Here is a 25046-nt window from a genome sequence, read left to right as displayed (position 1 = left end):
AAAATCACTGCAGGTGGTGATTGCAGCTATGAAATTAAAAGACACTTAATCCCTGGAGAAAAAGTTATGAGCAACCTAGATAGCATATTAAAAATCAGAGACATTACTTTGCCAACAAAGGTCCGTCTGGTGAAGGCTATGGTTTTTCCAGTTGTCATGTATGGATGTGAGAGTTGGACTGTGAAGAAGGCTGAGCACCAAAGAATTGATGCATTTGAACTGTGGTGTTGGAGGAGACTCTTGAGAGTCCCTTAAGTTGCAAGGAGATCCAACCAGTCCATTCTAAAGGAGATCAGTCCTGAGTGTTTTCTTTGGAAGGAATGATGCTAAAGCTGAAACGCCATTACTTTGGCCACCTCACAAGAAGAGCTGACTCACTGGAAAAGCCTCTGATGCTGAGAGGGATTGGGGAAAGGAGGAAAAGCGGATGACAGAAGATGAGATGGCTGGGTGGCATCACTGACTCGATGAACATGAGTTTGAGTGAACTCCGGGAGTTGGTGATGGACAGGCAGGCCTGGCATGCTGCGATTCATGGGGTCGCAAAGTTGGACATGACTGAGTGACTGAACTGAACTGAACTGAATTGAAATGGAAACTTTCTTAGATTTGAAAGACATCCTTTTTAAAAAGTGAAATAGATATTTTAAAAATCTAACTAAGTGGGAAACATTTGATAATCATTATTAAGGTATGAATAAAACTTCCGTTTGATAGGAATTGTGACTTGGGTGATAAAACTTAGGAGGCATCAGTCAGTAAATCAGAATGAGGTTTTAGCAGTTGGCCAATTATGGAATCTTTTTCCTATTTGGAGCCAGTCTGTTGTTCTGTGTCCAGTTCTAACTGTTGCTTCCTGACCTGCATACAGATTTCTCAAGGGGCAGGTCCGTGGTCTTGTATTCCCATCTCTTTAAGAATTTTCCACAGTTTAATGTGATCCACACAGTCAAAGGGTTTGGCATAGTCAGTAAAGCAGAAATAGATGTTTTTCTGGAACTGTCTTGCTTTTTTGATGATCCAGTGGATGTTGGCAGTTTGATTTGTTCCTCTGCCTTTTCTAAAACCAGCTTGAATGTCTGAAAGTTCACTGTTCACGTACTGCGAAGCCTGGCTTGGAGAATTTTGAGTGTTACTTTACTAGTGTGTGAGATGAGTACAATTCTGCAGTAGTTTGAGCATTCTATGGCATCATCTTTCTTAGGAATTGGAATGAAAACTGACCTTTTCCAGTTCTGTGGCCACTGCTGAGTTTTTTTTAGCAGGGTGTGGGGGGGACGGGGGCTGGGGGGCCACTCCAGAATCACTGCAGATGGTGATGGCAGTCATGAAATTAAAAAACACTTACTCATGGGAAAGAAAGTTACGACCAACCTAGACAGCATATGAAAAAGTAGAGACATTACTTTGCCAACAAAGATCCATCTAGTCAAGGCTATGTTTTTTCCAGTAATAATGTGTGGATGTGAGAGTTGGACTGTAAATAAAGCTGAGCACTGAAGAATTGATGCTTTTGAACCATGGTGTTGTAGAAGACTCTTGAGAAACCCTTGGACTGCACGGGGTTGCAAACAGTCCATTGTAAAGGAGATCAGCCCTGAGTGTTCATTGAAAGGACTGATGTTGAAGCTGAAACTGCAATACTTTGATCACCTGATGCAAAGAGCTGACTCATTTGAAGAGAGTAAGCTTGAGGGCAGGAAGAGAAGGGGACAACAGACGATGAGATTGTTGGATGGCATTACCGACTCAATGGACATGGGTTTGGGTAGACTCCAGCAGTTGGTGATGGACAGGGAGGCCTGGCGTGCTACGGTGGTTCATGGTGTCGCAAAGAGTCAGATACGACTGAGCGACTGAACTGAACTAAATTATGGAATCAATGTACACTTTTTTTATACCTGTTAGACATAATTTTATTATTTTTTTAAATTTATTTTTGGCTGCACTTGGTCTTTGTTGTTGCTTAAAAGCTTCCTTTAGTTCAGAAAGCAGAGGCTACTCTCTAGTTGTGGTACTCAGGCCTCTCCTTGCAGTGGCTTCGTGTTATGAAGCCTACACTCTAGGCTTATGGGCTTTAGTAGTTGTAGCATACAGGCTGAGTAGTTGTGGTATAGGAGTTTAGTTGCTTGGCAGCATGTGGAATCTAATGGACCAGCAATCAGACCCATGTTTCCTGCACTGGCAGGGTGGATTCTTCTCCACAATACCACTGGGAAGTCCCTGTTACATGATCTTTTAGTTTTTTAATTGCAGCTCTTGATGCTTTGAGCTGTCTGAACTCATGCTAAAATGAGCCTAATATTTTTGAAATCAGATAACCAGAAGCTAATTTATCTTAAGAAAACCATTAACATTGAGTTGAAATTAACACTTATCTGCCCAAGTTTTTAGATGGTGTTTTTGTTTGTTTTTTTGGAAAATTCTCTGGGCTTTCAGGATCTCAGTTTCCCCAAACAGGGATTGAACTCAGGCCAAGGTAGTTCTAACCACTGGACCACCAGGAAATTCTCTGTAGATTGTTGTTAAGGTAGGCTAATGATTGCTCTGTTTGAATGTGCACTGAATTTTCAAAGGATTGGCTTATAAATTGAGATAAAAATTAACTGTGATAAGTGCAAGATTTTTTTTAATGTGTAGAAATAGCACAGGTTTCTGCCTGCTATATATGAGGAAAAATTCATTGCTGCTCTCCCCTTCTAGTTTCTTGGCTGAAACCCCTCTGTAATAAAGTAAATTTGCAGGAGAGAAATAGAATTTAATAACATGTATATCTGTTGTCTCTGATCTTAGAGGGGCAACAGTGAGTGGCGGTAAGATCTTAATCCTCTGCCCAGGAATTGAACCTGGGTAGCTTGGATGATTGTGCGGTAGTTGTGCGGTAGTTTGAGCATTCTTTGGCATTGCCTTTCTTTGGGATTGGAATGAAAACTGACCTTTTTCAGTCCTGTGGCCACTGCTGAGTTTTCCAAATTTGCTGGCATATTGAGTGTAGCACTTTCACAGCATCATCTTTCAGGATTTGAAATAGCTAAACTGGAATTCCGTCACGTCCACTAGCCTTGTTCGTAGTGATGCTTTCTAAGGCCCACTTGATTTCACATTACAGGATGTCTGGGTGTAGATGAGTGATCACACCATTGTGATTGTCTTGGTCGTGAAGATCTTTTTTGTACAGTGCTTCTGTGTATTCATTATTTTTCGGGGCTCCAAAATCACTACAGATGGTGACTGCAGCCATGAAATTAAAAGACACTTACTCCTTGGAAGAAAAGTTTTGACCAACCTAGATAGTATATTCAAAAGCAGAGACATTACTTTGCCGACTAAGGTCCGTCTAGTCAAGGCTGTGGTTTTCCCTATGGTCATGTATGGATGTGAGAGTTGGACTGTGAAGAAGACTGAGCGCCGAAGAATTGATGCTTTTGAACTGTGGTGTTGGAGAAGACTCTTGAGAGTCCCTTGGACTGCAAGGAAATCCAACCAATCCATTCTGAAGGAGATCAGCCCTGGGATTTCTTTGGAAGGACTGATGCTAAAGCTGAAACTCCAGTACTTTGGCCACCTCATGCGACAAGTTGACTCACTGGAAAAGACTCAGATGCTGGGAGAGATTGGGGGCAGGAGGAGAAGGGGACGACCGAGGATGAGATGGCTGGATGGCGTCATGGACTCGATGGATGTGAGTCTGAGTGAACTCCGGGAGATGGTGATGGACAGGGAGGCCTGGTGTGCTGCGATGCATGGGGTCACGAAGAGTCAGACACGACTGAGCGACTGATCTGAACTGAGCTTGGATAAAATCTAGGAATCCTAGTCACCAAGGGGCTAGAGGCTAGAAGCTAATTTTCCCTGTTCTTTGCCTCCAGTGAAAAGTGCATTTATCATGGAGGCGGAAACTGTAAAGGTAGGTACAAAGTTTATTATTAGAGATAGCACAGCAACAAGTGGGAGATCATGTAGAGAAAGTGTTTAGTTGAGAGCAAGGCTGAGATGCACAACCTAAGGGAAAGGATGTGGGCGTCCCCCTTGGTGACGGGATGCACACTGAAGGGACATTAAGTTATTTATATCAGGCGGTTCTGCTGGGTCTTTGTCTGCCTTCAAGCCAGTTATCTGGTTTCTTTTTCCACATCTGACTTACCATGGGACCCTCCCCTGGGGTGTGCATACATCCTTGAACCAAGATGGGATTTCCCAAGATGGACTCTCCCAAGATGGGAAGATCAAGACCCTTTATGGCCTGGAGTTATCCCTTGACTTTTCTGCACATGTGTAATGTCTCCCTTATCTTGTACTTTGAAGGGCCTTTGCTTCTCTTTGTCCTTGCCATACTTATTCTCTTGAAGTGTTAAAAAAAGAGAAAGATTTGCTGTCTATCCTGTTTGTTCTGTTACTGCTATTTCCAAGAGCAAATATGGATCTGGTTGTAAATTCGTCAGTTACAACCTACCTGTCTCTTATCTCAGGAAATGCAAAGAGGGGCTGGCTGATTTTAAATGTCCACTCTGGAGTCTCTCCATCTCCTGACTATAGCCATGAGACATAGCTTGGAAAGTTAAATTGAGTTCAGTTCAGTTCAGTCGCTCAGTCGTGTGCAACTGTTTGCGACCCCATGAATCGCAGCATACCAGGCCTCCCTGTCCATCACCATCTCCCGGAGTTCACTCAAACTCACGTCCATCGAGTCGGTGATGCCATCCTGCCATCTCGTCCTCTGTCGTCCCCTTTTCCTCCTGCCCCCAATCCGTCCCAGCATCAGAGTCTTTTCCAATGAGTCAACTCTTCACTTCAGTCAATTCTCACTTCAGTATTGGAGTTTCAGCTTTACCACCAGTCCTTCCAAAGAACACCCAGGACTAATCTCCTTTAAAATGGGCTGGTTGGATCTCCGTGCAGTTCAGGGTACTCTCAAGAGTCTCCTCCAACACCACAGTTCAAAAGCATCAATTCTTCAGCACTCAGCTTTCTTCACAGTCCAACTCTCACATCCATACATGACCACTGGAAAACCCGTAGCCTTGACTAGACAGACCTTTGTTGGCAAAGTAATGTCTCTGCTGTTCAATATGCTATCTAGGTTGCTCATAACTTGCCTTCCAAGGAGTAAGCATGTTTTAATTTCAGGGCTGTAATCACCATCTGCAGTGATTTTGAAGCCTCCCAAAATAAAGTCAGCCACTGTTTCCACTGTTTCCCCATCTATTTCCCCTGAAGTGATGGGACCAGATACCATCTTGGATTTCTGAATCTTGAGCTTTATGCCAACTTTTTCACTCTCCTCCTTGACTTTCATCAAGAGTTCCTCCTCAAAATGCTGCTGCTGCTGCTAAGCTGCTTAAGTTGAGTCCGACTCTCTGTGACTCCATGGACAACAGCCCACCAAGCTCCCCCGTCCCTGGGATTCTCTAGGCAAGAACACTGGAGTGGGTTGCCATTTCATTCTCCAATGCATGAAAGTGAAAAGGGAAGGTGAAGTCGCTCAGTCGTGTCTGACTCTTAGCGACCCCATGGACTGCAGACTCCTCCGTCCATGGTATTTTCCAGGCAAGAGTACTGGAGTGGGGTGCTTTTGCCTTCTCCGTCTTCAAAATGGACCAAGCATTTGGCCCATTTATTTTTTAAGGCATGTGAGATGTTGGGGGTGGGAGGCAAATTAAACAGTTAAAAGGGGTAACTGAGGTTAAAGTTGTTATGCATATTTAATTCTGGGTTTCTTTCCATTTTGTGATTGAGAGTCCTCTGTTTTTTCTAATACCAAAAGGGAAATCTTCTAAGAATGCTGTTTTCCTGTACAAGTATCCCTTACATTTACAACTGACAAGTTATATCCCATTTTCAGAAATATTCTTGTCTATGAGTTGTCTAGAGTTTGATTTCAAAGTAATCCTGTCTATGCCAAAGTGCCATTTTCTGCTGCCTTGGAGAAAGTAATGACAACTCACTTCAGTATTCTTGCCAGGACAATCCTGTGGATGGAAGAGCCGGGTCGGTTGCAGTCTGTGGGGGGCGCAAAGAGTTGGACATGACTGAGCGACTGGGTGCGCACGTTCTGCTCCGTTTCATTAATTCGAGCTTGTCCCCAGAATGTCAGCGAAGAAGGAAACTAAAGTGCTTTTAAAGTTTACAGTAAAGATCAGCTTAACAAATTAAAAGTTTGGGTAGTTTTTTCTTAGTAAGATAGTGTTTCTTGGGGATTGTTTTCTTGATTTAGAACATCATGATGCAGTGTTTAATACTAATTTAAAAAGCATGATTTAAAATTAAGATATTAGCTCTTAGAAACATAAAAGATACTTTATTCTAGACTCTGTTCCTCTTTGATCTTATTTGGTAGTAATATTTACCATACTTTCTTACCTTGCACTTTTTAAATGTGTACTTATTGGTCAGTTTAAGAAATTCTCTGACAAGAGTTTTGGAAAAGATACTTAGGAATATGTATTAATGGTCATCTTGGACTTATATGAAAAACTTTGGGCTGTTTGATGATCCTGTATCTGTACCCCGTTTTATTCTTAACAAGGGGATATATAACTTTAAAAATGCACCTTAAATACTGTGTTGGTGGGTGCGCAGGAATATAGATTTCATACCTAGAAATAGCTCTTCTGAGTTTAAATCTTGAGGAATTATTTCCCATCTCCTTCCCACCCTTACCCCTTTTAAAACTGTTAAAAAAAAAAAGTCAGCTTTGGTCCAGTTTAATTCTTTAAGATATCCTTAACAAGTTTTGGTGTATATTCTGTCGGTGAAATTGAAATTTTGGGAATTTTTACTGTTTCTTATTTTAAATTTTCCCTTGAGTTCTTTTAGCTTTGACATCACATATTTTAGGACTTGTGTATGCATTCAGAACAGTTAGATTTTTGTGAATGTTGATCATTTTATTGGGAAAGCTACCTCTTTGTCTTTAAATTTATTTATTTTGCCTGTAATTAATATAGTCACTTGACTCTTATATAGTTTTTGTTTGCATAGCTTTGCCCTTCCCAACCATTTGCTTGGATTCAATGTGTGTCTTTTAAAAGACAACCTATAGTTGGCTTTTTAGCAAATCCAGCCTAGCATCTGTGACATTTATTTGGAATATATGTACTGTTCGCATTTACTCCCTACTTAAGAATGCCTACTCCTTTATTTGCTGTCTGTGTCTCATTTTTAATATGTCTTCTTTGACTCTCTCTTACTATAAAGTTCCTGTTACTTACTGTATGCTGTTTAATTCCTGTTTTTTTTTTTTTTTTTTAGCTATATCTTTAAAAAATTATTGAGGTAAAATTCACATACTATAAAATTTGCTGCTTTAATATTTTAAAACTGTATGGTTCAGTGCTATTTGTACATTCAAAATGTGTGATTATACTATTATCTGATTTGGGGCATTTTCATCATCTCTAACCTAAAAAACCCCAGGAATTACTAACCGGGATCATTCTCTGTCTGTTGCTTAAAAAACATGAAACAGGTCTTTTGTATCTGATTTCTTTCAGTTATTATAAGGTTTTCAAAGTTTATTCATGTTGTATCATCTCTCTGTATTTTATTCCTATCTATGGCTGAGTCATTATTCGACCTCCTGTGAAAAGCCAGGGTATACCTGCATTTGGTATATTTCGGTTATTCATTCATTCTTTGATGGATATTCAGTTATTTCCAAGTTTTTGCCTGTTATAAATAGTTGGTCTCTCTTATCCTTGGCTTTGCTTCTCTGGTCCCAGTTACCCCCTCTCCCTATCAGTTAAGTCATGTGATATTTTAAGTAGCATGATCAAATCTCTCACCCTTCTGCTACCGCCTGCCCAGAATGTGAACACCCTTGTCCAGTGTGCCCATGCTGTATATTTCTACCTGTGCCTTAGTCCTTAGTGATGTTCTCAGCAGATTGAATGTCTCAGTAATTTTGTTCCAGTTTCCCTTGTTTTACTAAGTAATGGCCCAAAAGTAGAAGAGTAGTGATGTCATCAGTTTATAAATCAGGCATAGTAAGAAAATATCTAAACTGAAGGGATTGTTTTGTGCATATTGGAAAAAAGTGAAACAGCTAGATAAAGTGAAAGATCATCATACAATCCTGTTTTTAAACATGATTGCTTGCCGGGGTCCAGCCCCCGCAGGATCCAGGGAAACCCAAAGGAGGAATGGCATCTGCGATTGCGATTGATTTAGAGAGAGAGATAGATAAGGAAAGAATGTTGTATATAAGAAAATAGAGGAGAGAAGAAAAGAGGCTGATGTTCCTTGGTTTATACAGAAAATCAATAAAGTCTCAAGACAAGAGACTTGCACCATCTACTTAAGGCCACAGGTGCCCTCCCTGTCTCCAGAGGGAGTGAAGACGCAGGGCGCCTTCCCATTCAGGTCTTACAAACCCAGCCAAATAAGTAGACACAGCGGACCTCGGTACTCCAGATGAGAACTAGCCTGGAAGAGAGAGTAAGAGGAGGAAAATGATTGACATGAGGAGACCAAGCTGCTTCAATGTGCGGGATCCATACCTTTATTTTCAAAAGGTACTTATATACCTTTTTTGTACATAGAGGGAAATGAAAGATGCGAGGTCATACAGAGTCAGCCCAACATTCCAGCAGTTTTACCCTAATCAAAACCAGGATTTTTCTGCATACCTTTTCCACAAATGATGTTGTATACAGTATCTTCTGGCCTTGGAGGCCTGTGAACAGTTTATGACGCTCTTTTGATAAAGGGTGCTCAACCAGAAAACTTATTTTCCCTCAGAGTTTTTTTTCTTTTTATTTCTAATCTATGTCAGCCTCAGAAAATGCCAAACAGAGTTACATTTCACAGAGTAAAGGTGCAGTGAGTTACAAGAAGGAACCAATTAGCTCAAAAGTCTGATGTGGTTAATTTCAAGGCTACACTTGTTTTCCTTACATTCTTACTATGTTAACTAATGCATTCCCAGGTGCACAGTGGATAAGAGATCCGGGAACTTAGCAACAAGCATTGGCCCAATAATGAAATCTTACACCAGCACTACTCTAATAACTTTTAACTCTTTCAGAGGCTCTATGTTTTAGGTTTTCCGTGCCTCTCATGGTTGGGAGGCTGTAAATAATCACATGCGTAGCAGCTATAAGAGTCTGGATATACCTGCCAAGCAAGCTAGAATGCTAACAGAGAGGGTTTGATTTGAAATATTCCTCTCATGTCTAGGAGACTTATTAGCTAATAGCCCTAAGTTGATTTTCTCCAGAGAAAGGTGGTTAGCATTAGCCCCCTGTTAATGTCAGAGGAGTTGGTGAAAGTCATGAAATAGTAAAACAGACAGATTCTGGTTTTGGTGTAGATGCTCGAGAAAGCCTAGGGAGCCCCTTGAGTTCTGAAGCCTTGTTTAACAGTTCTCTTCCACATGACCTTGTCATGGGTGGGATCTCCTGTAGCAGCTCCCAGCAATTGCTCATTAGAAACACATCTGGAGCTTTGGATGAAAAACACATCTGGAGCTTTTGGATGAAAAAAAAAGCAATGACTGGACATTTGCATTTTTGAAAAATTCTAAAATAATTCTGATAGGCATCTGGATTTTGAAAAGGCATTATAGGCTTTTGATTGCATGGACTCCTGTAAATAGAATGTTAGCAAATTTAATGTTGTCCCAGAGATCTCTGAGACTGTCTAATTCTTACCTTTAATTTTTCTTTATTCTGCCCCTTGGCAGTTATTTCTGTCATTCTCTCTTATCCATTCTTCTACCTCAGTTTTTCTGCTGTTGATTTTTTCCTAGAGTATTTTTAATTTTAATGACTGTGTTTATTGATTATTTCTTACACATCTTGTTAAATGTATTAGATGTTTCTTATATTTTTCCATTCTATTTTTGACCTTTTGAAACTTCTTTATTACCATTATTCGAAATTCTTTTTCAAATACATTGCCTATTTCCTCTTCATTTATTTGGTCTTGTAGTTTTTTGTCTTGCTCTTTCATTTGTAACTTTATTTTTTTAGATGGGTGGTACTGTGTTCCTGTCTCACTAGTTGTTTGGCCTGAGGTTTCCAGCAGTGAAGTTTGTGGACCACTGGTTAGAGTTGGGTCAAATGTGTAGCTATGGAAGATGTCACTGTGATTAATATTCTTGGGGGCTGAGGTTCTATTATCCCAACATTTCAGACTCAACACTGGTGAGTCAGAGGCTCAGATCTGGTCTCTGGCCTGTGAAGCTGGATTCTACAAAACTGTAGGATACAGAAAAAGAAAAAAAAAAAAACCAGGAAAAAGAAAAAGCAGAATAACTTCCAAAGAATAAAAGATAACAACTCCTGAAGGGTAAAGCCAGACTCAATAGCAAGAGAGAGAAGGGAAAAAAAAAAAAAAAAAAAAAAAAAAATATATATATATATATATATATATATATATATATATATATATAAATATAAATGAGGGAGCAGAATAATAATGAGGATGAAAAAATAATAGAATAATTCTAGAAAATTAACAAATTGTAGAAAAAAATAAGAATATGCATGAAACAACTACTGGAAGGTAAAATTGAACTCCACTAGTAGTAAATAGTAAAAACACTGAAAAAAACCCCAAACACCAAAAGGCAAACAAAACTTAGGCTGTGAAGAGAGGCTTGGGTGAGGAACAGCTTAGGTGGTGCCGGTGTTCTGTTGGGAGTGGGGTTCTGACCCAGTACCCAAGCCTTCAGAGAGGACCCTGTTTGGGGTAGGGGCTCAGGCCCCACGCACCAAGAGGGCCTGTACAGTGCCTCTAGCTTTGGGGTATGAGAATAAGGCCAGGCCCCCAGGAGGCTCCCCAGGTCCTGGATGGGGGAACACCAGTAGGATTCTTCTCTCCTTCACACGTGGAGGAACCCCTCCCTGGGCAGCCTTGCTCTGTCTCCACTCCCTTCTGCACCTGCAGGACCTCTGTGGGCTGAAGATGCCTTCGGAAGTGGCTCTGGGGGACAGGGTAAGGTGGGGAGGTTGCTGAAGGGTGGAGGGGATCCCTGGAGGGAGGAAAAGTAGAGGGGGCTCCTGAGTAGCAGAGAGCCAAGTCCAGAGATCAGACAGAGCCCATGGATGTGGGCACATGTAGGACAGGGTCTCTGGAGGGAAGAGGAAATGAGAGAGTGGAGGGGGACCCTGGAGGGTAGAAGGGGGCTCCAGGATGGCAGAGGCCTCAACCAGGAGAGAGGAGTGGTGGAGGACCCCTGGAGAGGGTCCTGGAAGGGGGCGTTGGAGGGTGGAGGGGGCCCCAAAGGTGGAAGTGATCCTGAAGGTGAAGGACAGAGGGCTTGGCCTGAGCACCTTACGAGATTCCTCAGGGCTGAGTGAGGATAGGAAGGGGACAGTAGGCAGTGCTTTGTTCTAAGAAGCCTCCAGGTACCTCCCAAAGCCCAGCCATCCTTTTCCTTTTCCATCAGGAGCCTTCCTTCTCTCTCTCATTCACAGGATCTACTCAGATGGTGGGATTACTGAAGAGTGTAGGGTGCCCCAGAGGGAAGAGGGCTCCATCAGAGGGAGGAGAGGCCCTAGAAGGCAGAGATCTAGGCCCTTGGGGCCCAGAAGGCTCCCCAGGATCAAGTGAAGGCGGAACCCCAGGTTCCCCACTGGATCTATCTTCTCAGAGATCCCTCCCCTTCCTGATGGAGCAAGGACTGCTACTCCCAGCACAAAGACTCTCCTCCTCCAGCAGACCCTCAGTTGATGGTCCCCAGGCCTTGAGCTTTCTCCACAACGACTGTCTGTTACCTGGTTTCCTCTGGGGCTCCTCCCATTAGCCTGTCCTCAGGAGGTCCCTGATCAGCAACTGGAAGGCATCCTAGACATGGGAAGACATGGACTCTTTGTCTTCCTTTGCTGTGGCTGTGCCCTCCAACAATAATCTTTTAATGTTCAGACTACCTTCATCTTGCTGCAGACTTCTGTGTAAACTGTTTCCTCCTCCTGCTTCTTGGAAACAGTACCCTCAGGGTTACTTGAGATGCTATTTAAAAATTCCTACCAAATATAACTCAACTTTTAGTTTGTGCCTGTTTTCTTTAGGTTGACAGTTTTGGCAGCCATCATGAAGGGACCCAGAGCAGATTTCTGTCCTCTGCCTGAACTCTATGAAAAACTAGAGCCTTGGTACCAGTTTATCCCCCTTGTGCCCATCTACCTCCTCAGGGAGTCGAGATGGATTTGAGTGAGTCTTTCCTGGTTCTCAGATCTCCTGTATTGGTAGAGAATCCTAAGTTTTATTTGGTGGAGCGAAAATGTTACCTTGAAACGTGTTTCAAGAAGACATACCTAGGTTGCTCACTTTTAATATTCAGTGGATTAATCTCTGTCAAAGGACTGGCAACATTCTGCTTCAGCAGTGTCCCCTCAGTGTAAAGGCACTGGGATGTCTGAGTTTGGATACTAAGTGGTTAGCCTCATAGAGACAGGGAAGACTTTGCTTACTAAAACACTGAGTAAAATGGTACTGAATTGTTAACCCTAACCTATTGCTTTCCCTTGAATTGGCTGCCTCAGTCCAGTTCAGTTCAGTTCAGTTCAGTTGCTCAGTTGTGTCCGACTCTTTGTGACCCCATGAGTCGCAGCATGCCAGGCCTCCCTGTCCATCACCAACTCCTGGAGTTCACTCAAACTCTCGTCCATTGAGTCGGCGATGCCATCCAGCCGTCTTGTCCTCTGTCGTCCCCTTTTCCCCCTACCCCCAATCCCTCCCAGCATCAGAGTCTTTTCCAGTGAGTCAGCTCTTCTCGTGAGGTGGCCAAAGTACTGGAGTTTCAGCTTTAGCATCAGTCCTTCCAAAGAACACCCAGGACTAGAATGGACTGGTTGGATCTCCTTGCAGTCCAAGGGACTCTCAAGAGTCTTCTCCAACACCACAGTTCAAAAGCATCAATTCCTCGGCTCAGCTTTCTTCACAGTCCAAGTCTCACATCCATACATGACCACTGAAAAAACCATAGCCTTGACTAGACGGACCTTTGTTGGCAAAATAATGTCTCTGTTTTTCAATATGCTGTCTAGGTTGCTCATAACTTTTCTTCCAAGGAGTAAGTGTCTTTTAATTTCATGGCTGCAGTCACCACCTGCAGTGATTTTGGAGCCCCTCAAAATAAAGTCTGACACTGTTTCCACTGTTTCCCCATCTATTTCCCATGAAGTGATGTGACCAGATGCCATGATCATCGTTTTCTGAATGTTGAGCTTTAAGCCAACTTTTTCACTCTCCTCTTTGACTTTGATCAAGAGGCTTTTTAGTTCCTCTTCACTTTCTGCCATAAGGGTGGTGTCATCTGCATATCTGTGGTTATTGATATTTCTCCCAGCAGTCTTGATTCCAGCTTGTGCTTCATCCAGCCCAGCGTTTCTCATGATGTCCTCTACATGTAAGTGAAATAAGCAAGGTGACAATATACAGCCTTGACATACTCCTTTTCCTATTTGGAACCAGTCTGTTGTTCCATGTCCAGTTCAAACTGTTGCTTCCTGACCTGCAGATAGGTTTCTCAAGAGGCAGGTCAGATGGTCTGGTATTCCCATCTCTTTCAGAATTTTCCACAGTTTATTGTGATCCATACAGTCAGAGGCTTTGGTTGTGTGTGACTCTTTGTGACCCCATGGACCACAGCATGCCAGGCCTCCCTGTCCATCACCAACTCCCAGAGCTAACCCAAACTCATGTCCATTGAGTCAGTGATGCCATCCAACCATCTCATCCTCTGTTGTCCTCTTCTCTTCTCGCCTTCAGTCTTTCCCAGCGTCAGGGTCCTTTCAGAAGAGACATTCTTTGCATCAGGTGGCCAAAGGACTGGAGTTTCAGCTTCAGCATTGGTCCTTCATCTACATCATCAGTTAGTAAGCCTTAGTTATTTCAGCAATCAACTTTAATATATTCCAGCTGTTTGTAAACTATGTTTATTTTGCAATACCTGGTTCATATCTAATTTCTCAGTAAAGCCATGGGATCTTTAGTTTGCCTGGGTGTGTCTGCACTTTATACATCTGAGGTAACTCTAAAAGAAGGGGTTGGCTACACACTCCAGTATTCTTGGGCTTCCTGATAGCTCAGTGGGTAAAGAATCCACCTGCAGTGCAGGAGATCTGGGTTTGATCCCAAGTTTGGGAACATTGCCTAGAGAAGGGAAGGGCTACCCACTTCAGTATTCTGGCCTTTAGAATTCAGAGTTGGACACGACTGAGTGACTTTCAGTTTCACTTTCTGCTTCTTTAAGAAGTACTGTCTAAATTTATAAGAAGTTCTATTGAATGTTAGTAAAAATTGCTTAACATTTAAAATAGACCTTTCAAGATGACTTTCAGGCTCACATGAACTGGGAACGTCAATATTAAGTTGATTCCTGATGTTAATCAGCAATTAATTTTGTTTAAGTTTTTTAACTTTCTTGATGTAATTAATATAACATTTTAAGTTTAATGTTGCTGCTGCTGCTGCGTCGATTCAGTTGTGTCCGACGCTGTGTGACCCCAGAGATGGCAGCCCACCAGGTTCCGCCGTCCCTGGGATTCTCCAGGCAAGAACACTGGAAAGGGTTGCCATTTCCTTCTCCAATGCATGAAAGTGAAAAGTGAAAGAAGTCGCTAAGTCGTGTCTGACTCTTTGCAACCCCATGGACTGCAGCCTACCAGGCTCCTCCGTCTGTGGGATTTTCTAGGCAAGAGTACTGGAGTAGGGTGCCATTGCCTTCTCCAAGTTTAATGTACCTACATTTAATTAATAGGACCTTCTAAGTATCTTACAAGAAAAATAACTCAACATGATGAAACTTTAGATGCAAATGAAATAAGAACTTTGAGATAAAATCTTTAAAGTAGTTATATTTTAGAAATGTCTACTTAAAATGGTATTTCCAGATATTTGGTAACTTAAAGTTCTAGAGCTGCATTACTGTAAAGTGATGGAAAGTTTGTTAATTAGATGAAAGAGACTGAGACATCAGTTATTAATCCAAAAAAACCTAGAAGTATTTATGACTGTTAATGAAAATGTTTGATGTTGTCCTGAGATGTTTTCTATAAGAAGTCAAATGATTTTAGAGATTATCACTGGTGTTTATTTTCACCAGTCTATAGAATGCCATTGTAAAGGTAGTTCATAATTGCTTACTTCTTAGCTTTGCTAAAAATTAAGGTTTTAAGAGTTGAGGATTCTAATTTAAACATTTAATTAAAGCTATTGGGAATAGTATAGTAATGTTGCAGTACACAGTAAGAAATAGAATGTGTGTTTTCAGTAAAGAAGGTATGAGAAATGGAATTACATTTTATTGGGGAGGAAAGAAAAAAAAATGAGCTGGTTGATTTTATTTGGAAGGAAAATGAGAGGCAGGATGGATACAGAAAGTGATAAGAAATTGTGGAAAGAAATCCTGAGGAAAAGATTTTTTGCATAGTCAGGATTAACTAAATTTACATTCAAGTTAACTAAATTGGTTTTGTAATGTGAGCTACTGCAGGACTGAAATTTGATTTTTCTCGTTAGAAGTGCTCCTATTTCATAATGAATTGTGTGTTTTGGACCATTAAATGATGTATATTTGTTTTTGTTTTTTCTGACTTTGGTTAATAAGTGTTTCAGTTGCTTATGATCCTGTTATGTTTTAAACTCTTTTGCTATTTCTAACAGACTTCTCCAAAACCAGAATCTAACCAAAGCTAAGAACAGTACTGCATAGGAACCTGAAATGTTGGGTCCATGATTCACGGTAAACTGGAAATGGTCAAACAGATGGCAGAAGTGAATAGCGACATTTTAGTTATCAGTGAACTAAAATGGGCGGGAATGGGCAAATTTAATAACCATTTGATGACCACCTGTATCTACTTCTGTGGGCAAGAATCCCTTAGAAGAAATGGAGTAGCCCTCATAGTCAACAGAAGAGTCCAAAATGCAGTTCTTGGGTGCAATTTCAAAAACAGCAGAATGATCTCTGTTCATTTCCAAGGCAGATCATTCAGTATCAAAGTAATACAAGTCTGTGCCCCAACCACTAATGCTGAAGAAACATTGAAAAGTTCTATAAAGACCTGCAAGACCTTCCAGAACTAACACCAAAACGGATGTCCTTTTCATCATAAGGGACTGGAATGCAAAAGTAGGAACTCGGGAGATACCAGGAGTAACAGGGAAGTTTGGCCATGGGGTACAAAATGAAGCAGGGAAGAGAGTACTAGAGTTTTGCCAAAATAACTCTCTGGTAATAGCAAATACCCTCTACAACGCAAGAAGTGACTCTGCACATGGACATTACCAGATGGTCAATACTGAAATCAGATTGATTATGTTCTTTACAGCTGAAGATGGAGAAACTGTATATAGTCAGCAAAAACAAAACCAGGAGCATACCATGGTTCAGATCATGAACTTCTTATTGCTAAACTCAGATTTAAATTGAAAAAAGTAGGGAAAACCACTAGATCATTCAGGTATGACATAAATCAAATCCCTAATGATTATACAGTGGAAGTGACAAACAGATTTAAGGGATTAGATATGATAGACAGATGCCTGAAGAACTATGGACCGAGGTTCGTGACACTGTACAGGAGGCAGTGATCAACACCATCCTCAAGAAAAAGAAAAGCAAAAAGGCAAAATGGTTGTCCTAGGAGGACTTACAGATAGCTGAGAAAAGAGAAACTAAAGGCAAAGGAGAGAAAGAAAGATATACTCACTTGAATACAGAGTTCCAAAGAATAGCAAGGAGAGATGAGAAAGCCTTCCTCAGTGATCAAGGCAAAGAAATAGAGGAAAACAATAGAATGAGAAAGGGTAGAGAAAGGTCTCTTAAAGAAAATCAGAGATAGCAAGGGAACATTTCATGCAAAGTTAGGCACAATGAAGGACAGAAACGGTACGGATCTAACAGAAGCAGACGATATTAAGAAGAGGTGGCAAGAGTACACAGAATACGAAAAAGATTTTCATACCCAGATAATCATGATGGTGTGATCGTTCACCTAGACCCAGACATCCTGGAATGCGAAGTCAAGTGGGCCTTAGGAAGCATCACTGTGAACAAAGTTAGTGGAGGTGATGGAGTTCCAGTTGAACTATTTCAAATCCTGAAAGATGATGCTGTGAAAGTGCTGCACTCAAATGCCAGCAAATATGGATAACTCAGCAGTGGCCACAGGACTGGAAAAGGTCAGTTTTCATCCACTCTCTAAGAAAGATAATGCCAGAGAATGCTCCAACCACTGCACAATTGCACTCATCTCACACACTAGCAAAGAAATGCTCGAAATTCTCCAAGCTGATCTTCAACAGTTCTCAACAAAACTCCAAGCCAGTTCTTCAGCTGAGAATTTCCAGCTTTTCAAGCTGGATTTAGAAAAGGCACAGGAAACAGGGATCAAATTGCCAATCTCCATTGGATCATCAAAAAAGTAAGAGAGTTCCAAGAAAAATCTAATTCTGATTTATTGACTATGCCAAAGCCTTTGACTTTGTGGATCACAACAAACTGGAAAATTCTTCAAGAAATGGGGATACCAGACCACCTGTCCTGCCTCCTGAGAAATCTATATGCAGATCAAGAAGCAACAGTAAGAACCAGACATGGAACTGGTTCAAAATTGGGAAAGGAGTATGTTAAGGATGTATACTGACACCCTGTTTATTTAACTTATGCAGGGTACATCATGTGAAATTCTGATGTGGATGAAGCACAAGCTAGAATCAAGATTGCTAGGAGAAATATCAATAACCTCAGATGTGCAGATGACACCACCCTTATGGCAGAAGGCAAAGAAGAGCTAAAGAGCCTTTTGATGAAGGTGAAAGAGGAGAGAGTGAAAAAGTTGGCTTAAACTAAGCATTCAGAAAACTAAGATCATGGTATCCGGTCCCATCACTTCATGGCAAACCAGTGGGGAAACAAGGGAGACAGTGACAGCCTTTATCTTTTAGACTCCAAAATCACTGTATGTGGTGACTGCAGCAATGAAATTAAAACCACTTGCTCCTTGGGAGAAATGTTATAACAAACCTAGACAGCAATGTCCATCTAGTCAAAGCTATGATTTTTCCAGTAGTCATGTATGGATGTGAGATTTGAACTATAAAGAAAGCTGAGCGCCAAAGAATTGATACTTTCAAACTATGGTGTTGGAGAAGATTGCTGACAGTTTCTTGGACTGCAAGGAGATCCAGCCAGTGAGTGCTAAAGGAAATCAGTCCTGAATATTTATTTGAAGCACTAATGCTGAACCTGAAACCTCGATACTCTGGCCGCCAGATGCAAACACCTGACTCCTTGGAAAAGATCCTGGTGCTGAGAAAGATTGAAGGGAGGGGGTGAAGGGAATGGCAGAGAATGAGATGGTTTGATGGCATCACTGACTGGATGGACATGAGTTTGAGCAAACTATGGGGATTGGTGGTTTCCATGAGAAACTGAAATGAAATCTGGTATGGATGCTCCAAAGAAACATTTGTGAGACATCTTAGGTATATTAAGCTATGTTTTTGGTGTTTTAAATTTGAAACATTATCAGGATTAGAGAGGTAAACTTTAGATTGTTTATGGATATGTATCATTAATATGTATTCAGTTCAGTTCAGTCGCTCAGTCGTGTCCGACTCTTCGTGATCCCATGAATTGCAGCATGCCAGGCCTCCCTGTCCATCACCATCTCCTGGAGTTCACTCAGACTCACGTCCATCGAGTCCATGATGCCATCCAGCCATCTCATCCTGGGTCGTCCCCTTCTTCTCCTGCCCCCAATCTCTCCCAGCATCAGAGTCTTTTCCAATGAGTCAGCTCTTTGCATGAGGTGGCCAAAGTACTGGCGCTTCAGCTTTAGCATCATTCCTTCCAAAGAAATCCCAGGGTTGATGTCCTTCAGAATGGACTGGTTGGATCTCCTTGCAGTCCAAGGGACTCTCAAGAGTCTTCTCCAACACCACAGTTCAAAAGCATCAATTCTTCAGTGCTCAGCCTTCTTCACAGTCCAACTCTCACACCCATACATGACCACAGGAAAAACCATAGCCTTGACTAGACGGACCTTAGTCAGCAATTAATGTGTACGGATAAGCATTAATGTATTAATGATAACCCAAAATTTTACATGAAATGCATAATATGTGATATCATGAAATAGTTATAAAGTTATTAGTCATAACTTTATCAATCATCTGATAAAGTTATCATAATTCAAGTTATCATGTTGAAATTTTATGTTATAGAAACAGTTTCCTAATTGCATTGTCCTCAAATCTTTAGCCTATAATTTTAAATTTTGTCCTTTATAGATTATCATAAATTTACATTGCCTTTACAAAATTATTTTCAAAAAGACTATTAAAAGAATTTTCAAACGTGTTTCTGATAGCCTTTAGGTAATACCACTGAATTCAGTAACAGTGACTATCTGTTAATGAAAAGTCCTGATTCCTTCATGTGGGTCAACAGGAATCCGTTACATGGGACTGAATGAACTGATAAATATGACATAAGTTTTGACTTTTGAAAACAACAGTTAAAGGTACTTTTCAGTTAAGTTTTTTCTGTTATGCTATGACCTGTAATAAGTTGATAAAGTCTACCTCTGTAAACAAAGATGAAACATTGCCCTATTTTTCTGCCTGATCCTGCCAAAATTTGACTTATCCAGCTAACTTTGCTTTGGACTTGATGGTTTACTAGGCTTGAATTCCAACTAGTTATACTAATTTTAATTTGTTTTCCTAGTTTTCTTTGTATACCAGTTTATTTATAATCTAGTTTTAGTTTGTTCTCTTTTTCAAATTGTTTTTGTCTTTTTCTCTCTGTTGCTTTAAAAGTTTGTTAGTGTTATAAGCTACTTCATCTTATAAGATTGTTGTCTCTTGTCTCTTAAGATTGTTGGAGGTGTAACCCTGCCTCCAGCAAATGTGTTGGTGACCAGGCAACTTAGTTATTTATCAAAGATATGGTTCTGTATACAGTTGATAATTATATAGTTGATGCCATGTATGGGAAGAAGTAAAATAGAAAATATCTCCTGGATCTTAATAGATTAGAAGGTGTAGGATACAGAGAATCTTTGATTACTTACCAATGGGCCTAATCCAGAAGTTAACACCTGGAGTGACATAGCAATAGAACTTCTTATTTGTCTGATCTGGGAAGAACCTCCCAGCACCATGGAACAAAAAATGGTCATGAATGTCTCCCAAATTGCCTGAAGTTTTTATCACAGGGAGGGACTATGGTAAGGAGTATTTGCTTCCAAATCAGTACACATGGATATCACAACTATTAGGGATTCCACCCTCCAAATGTTAATATCTAAGCCCAGAGAGAACAATGCGTGCTATTCAGCAGCCAGCCGTGGGCTGCCATTACTCCCTGCATGAAAAAGGAACTAAGGTTGTGAATAATCAAATCAAAGGATACTAGTCACTGATTGATTTCTATAAGCCCAGGTTCTTGGGCTTTCGCATACGTAGAAAAGGGCTAAATTCCTTAACTTGAGACAGCTGATTTTCCTTAGTTAAGAATAGTCTTTTGATGTTCAGACTACCTGCCCCTTGTTGCAAACTTCTGTTTAACCTGACTCCTCTCCCTAAAACGGAACTCTCATATTCTAGGTTTTGACAATTTTTTAAGTTGACAGAGGCTTGAAATTTTTTATTTTCACTTTCTAGTGATTTCTGGAACCTAAGAAAAGATTCAGATTTTTAATTGTTTTCAGGGATTTGAGGTCCTAAAATCCAAGTGGTATGGCCAAAAAGAAAAAGGAAAAAAAGAAGATGGTGGGTAGTCGTTCTGGTTTATACATAGTTTTGCCTAAACTTTATGTAAATAGGGTATCTTGTCTTGCAAGTGTTACCATGAACACTGGAGGAAGGGAGTTATTTCTATCTTTAAATAAAGCAGATGTGGTATATGTGTTTGGTAGTCATAGGTCTTACTATTTAATTCCCAACTAGGGATTGACCCTTAGTAATGTCAGTGAAAGTGTGGAAACCTAACCTCTGGATCATTATGGAACTGCCACCCCATCCCCCATATCTTAATGTATGAATAAATTTTCCCACAATTTGTGACAACTCTGCAGAACATTGTTCTTTATGCAGATACTCCAGGATACTGTTCTGATATTTTAATAAAATCTTAATTTCTTCTATCTGCAGACTTCTGACAGGTGTTTTTTTTTTAAGAGATTCTTTAAGTGTTATCTTTTTCTCTAATAAAAGCATGAAAGATGTCTGTGGTAGGGGGTGAGATAATATTTGAGTTAGTATGTCGGAAATATGTGAGAAGCATTAGTAAGAAAATATATGATGTATTTGCCTGAAAAACTACACTACGTCATGTATGGTACTCTAAAATGTAACATTTCTTTGCAGAAATACCTGAGATAGTAGCTATTGTTGAGCAGCTTTATCCAATAGAAATGTAGTAAAGCACAGAATTTTAATTCCTCATATGATTTTTAAATTTGGTAACTGTATTAACTAGTAAAGAGGAACATGAAATTGAATAACACATTTAACTTAATGGTCAACATAAAATTGTTAGTAAATGTATCAGTCTTTTGTATGCCGTCTTTGTACTTTGTTGTGCAATTTACAGTTATAGCACATCTCAATTTGGACTTGCCACATTTCAATGTAGTCAATGGCTCCTGAAATTTTAGTAAAGTTCTTTCAGCTTGTGTTCATTTGAGTGTAGTTCAGTTAACGTGCATAAGGATTGAAGTTATAATTTAGATTGGAAACTAACAGTCATTAAAGGAACTTCTAAATTATCTTATTTGGCAGGTCTTATTCTCCTTTTTTTCATATGGGACAGCTTTGAATCATAATAAAAACTTGAATCATAAGTGATGGCTCTGCTAAGTAATTAGAAAGCTATTTCTTCTAATTTCTTTTTCTACAATATTTATTTATTATTTATTTATTTGGTTGCATTGAGTCTTAGTTGTGGCATGAAGAAGCTTTGGTTGAGAAGCGTGTGCTTCTCTCTAGTTGTGGCACACAGACTCAGTAGTTGCAGAGCTTGGTGTTAGTTGCTCCACAGCATGTGTAATCTTCGTTTTCCTACTAGGGATTGAATCCTATATCTGAGAATTTGCAGGTGGGTTTTTAACCACTGGGACCATCAGGGAAGTCCCACTTGCTTCTAATTTCTGGAATATTTGAATTCTCAGTCTTGATGGAAATAACACTTTGATTTTTTGAGTACTCTCACAAAGTATCTATCTGTTCTCTCAGAAAGCATGCAGTTAGGATTTTGCTTTTTTCTTAATACTTATTTATAATTTCTTTTTTCTAGGCTGTTTGCTGCTATGAATCTCTAATCTTAAAAGCTGAAGGAAAAGTGGAGTCTGAATTCTTTTGTCAGTTAGGTCACTTCAACCTCTTATTGGAAGATTATCCAAAAGGTAATCTTTTTCATTTTTACAATTTTTGCTTCATTTGCAACATAGAAAAATGCAATTGTTTTTACTTTTTATCAGTGTACTTGAAACTGTACTGTAGTTTCTTCTAAGCTCATAAAGGGGCTTCCCAGGTGGTGCTATTGGTAAACAACCTTGCCAGTGCGCATCTCCTAGATGTGAGAGAGAGATGCAAGTGTGATCCCTGGGTAGGGAATCAAACCTTGACCCTCTAGAGAAGGAAGTGGCAATCTACTCCTGTATTTTTGCCTGGATAGTCCCATGGACAGAGGAGCTTGGTAGACTGTAGTCCATAGGGTTGCAAGGAGTCAGACAAGACTAAAGTGACTTAGCTTGCACACATGCAAGCTCATAAACAAAAGAAACACTGAGAAAAAAAAGTAGAGTGGATGGAAATGTCAAGATTTTATGTAATTTCATGTAAACATTAAATGAATTTGATCACTGCAAAACCTGTAACATACATGTGCATTGCTGCTTTCCTTGCCCTTGTGAAAATGTGATGTTTAAAACCTCATCACATTAGAAAAAGATGCTGTTTGGTATTTTCATCTATACATGGAAATGGGAAACTTTATGAAAGAGTTACCCTGAAGTGCTCTCAAACACCATCAAATAATTTTCCAGTTCTCAGTATTGTTCTATAAATTTTACTCAAATTTTAACACTGTTTACTTAGAAATAGCTTAGATCCCACAAGGAAAAAGATTTAGTTCCCCAAGACTGCTCTTCTCAGAAGTGAGTTGTATTTAGGTTGTCATGTATCTTCCTGATCATCCAGCTATAAGACAGTTTCCCAAACCCCCTTCTTGAGTTTGGTTAATTTTTAGAATGACTCACAAGCTCAGGGAAACATTAATTAATTTACTATAAGGAATGTTGTAAAGGATGCAAATGAAAAGGAAAATGAAGGGGTACAGAGATGAGATCTGAAAGTTTTCTAAGCTTAGGAACTTCTATCCCTAAGGAATTGGGTTGAAATAATCAAATCTCACTTTTCAGGAATTTATTGTAGCACTTATTCTGCATCCTTTCTCCTCCCTACCTAGCATCACACTAAGAATTGCTAAGGTTTCCTTATAAGTCCTCTCTTTAGCATTAAGTGAACCTAAGGGAGCACTTAAGAAAAATAAAAACACTTCATTCAGGGCTTTCCAAATATTTTCGGAGCTCTCTATCACAAACAGAGCTTACACGAAATATATTTATTATTTCACAAAAAAAATAGCATTTCTCATTTTTGCTCTTGATTTGTGAAGTTTTCTACTTAAGTTAGAAAATATTTGAAAATCTGACATTATCCATGACATTGTATGCTAATAATAGATCCCTTATCCCTAGATAAGGCATAAAACCCTCTCCAGTCTTCTTGGGCTTCCCTTGTGTCTCAGCTGGTAAATAATTGCCTGCAGTGCAGGAGAATGATAATCTCTTAAGTTCTGACTGGGACCAAAAAAAATACACAACCTGAAAATGTAGAGTTGTGTTTTATTTGGTGAACAAAATTGAAGACTTGGGCTCAGGACACAGCACCGCAGATAATTCTGAGGGATTGTTCCACAGAGATAAGACAGGGCCTGGTTATATAGAAATTTTTACAACAAAGACCAGGTGTTCAGAGTATCAAAAGATTAATGGTATGAAATTAGTTTCTCTTTCTGATTTATTTTGTTCAGTGTGATAGTCTGTTGGTCCATGCATATTGCTACAAATGGCATTTCATTCTTTTTTATGGCTAGATAATATTCCATTCTGCATATATATGTATATACACACCACATCTTTATTTATCTGTCAGTGGACAGTTAGGTTACTTCCACATCCTGGCTATTGTAAATAGTATTGCATTGAACATTGTGTTACATGTGTCTTTTTGGCCTGTAGTTTTTGTCTTCTGAATATATATGCCTAGGATTGGTATTGCTGGATCATATGATGACTCTGGTTTACTAGGGAAACACCATCTGTTTTTTATAGTGGCTGCACCATCTTACATTCCCACTAACAGTGTAGAAGCGTTCCCTTTTCTTTACATCCTCTCCATCATTTATTGTTTGTAAACTTTTGATGATGGCCACTGTGACTGATGTGAGGTTATATCTCACTGTAGTTTTGATTTCATATCTATGAAATGCTCATCAGTGATGATCATCTTTTTATGTGTTTTTTGACCAAAATGATTACTGTTAGTTAAAGAAATCCAAAAATCTCAAAGAATCAGCATTTTTCTGTTTGGAAAGATGCCGTCTGGGCTCATTGAAATCATATGCACTTTTCATATGCCCTTCCACTATCAAGGGCTAATTACAGTGCTTGTCATCATTGGTCCCTTCAGCGTGCCCTGTGGGGAGAGGAGTGGCCGTAGTAGTTGACTAGTTAATGCCATCTGTTGACTGGTTAAATCCTGCCTTATCAAAAGTTCTCTCAGGGCTCAGCATCAAGGCAGCTTTATTGTGATGACTTGACGACAGCAACATCCTTTGTTTACTGCTTTGGTAAGTTGCATTTTTAGCTTGCAGCACCTTAAGTAAAACAGGATTTTCACTGATTTGTAATATTTTTCTTCTCAGAAATAGGTGAAGATAAATAACCTGAGGGAATCTTTTATATTTAAGATGAGTGCCATCTTCTAAGATGTGTGCATACTTCCCTGTTGCTCAAAACAGT

General features: G+C 39.9%; 1 protein-coding gene across 1 annotated transcript in view; it reads left to right on the top strand.

The window, feature by feature from the left end:
- LOC128071014 (lysine-specific demethylase 6A-like) overlaps window positions 1–25046 on the top strand; it is a 174441-nt gene that overhangs the window by 5453 nt on the left and 143942 nt on the right. Inside the window, exon 3 of the mRNA XM_052664012.1 lies at window positions 22256–22364. Coding sequence (XP_052519972.1) covers window positions 22256–22364 — 109 coding nt within the window. The remainder of the gene's footprint in view (window positions 1–22255; window positions 22365–25046) is intronic.

Source organism: Budorcas taxicolor, chromosome Y, assembly GCF_023091745.1.
Source record: "Budorcas taxicolor isolate Tak-1 chromosome Y, Takin1.1, whole genome shotgun sequence".
Classification (NCBI taxonomy): Eukaryota; Metazoa; Chordata; class Mammalia; order Artiodactyla; family Bovidae; genus Budorcas; species Budorcas taxicolor.
This window is presented reverse-complemented; position numbering and strand designations above follow the sequence as displayed.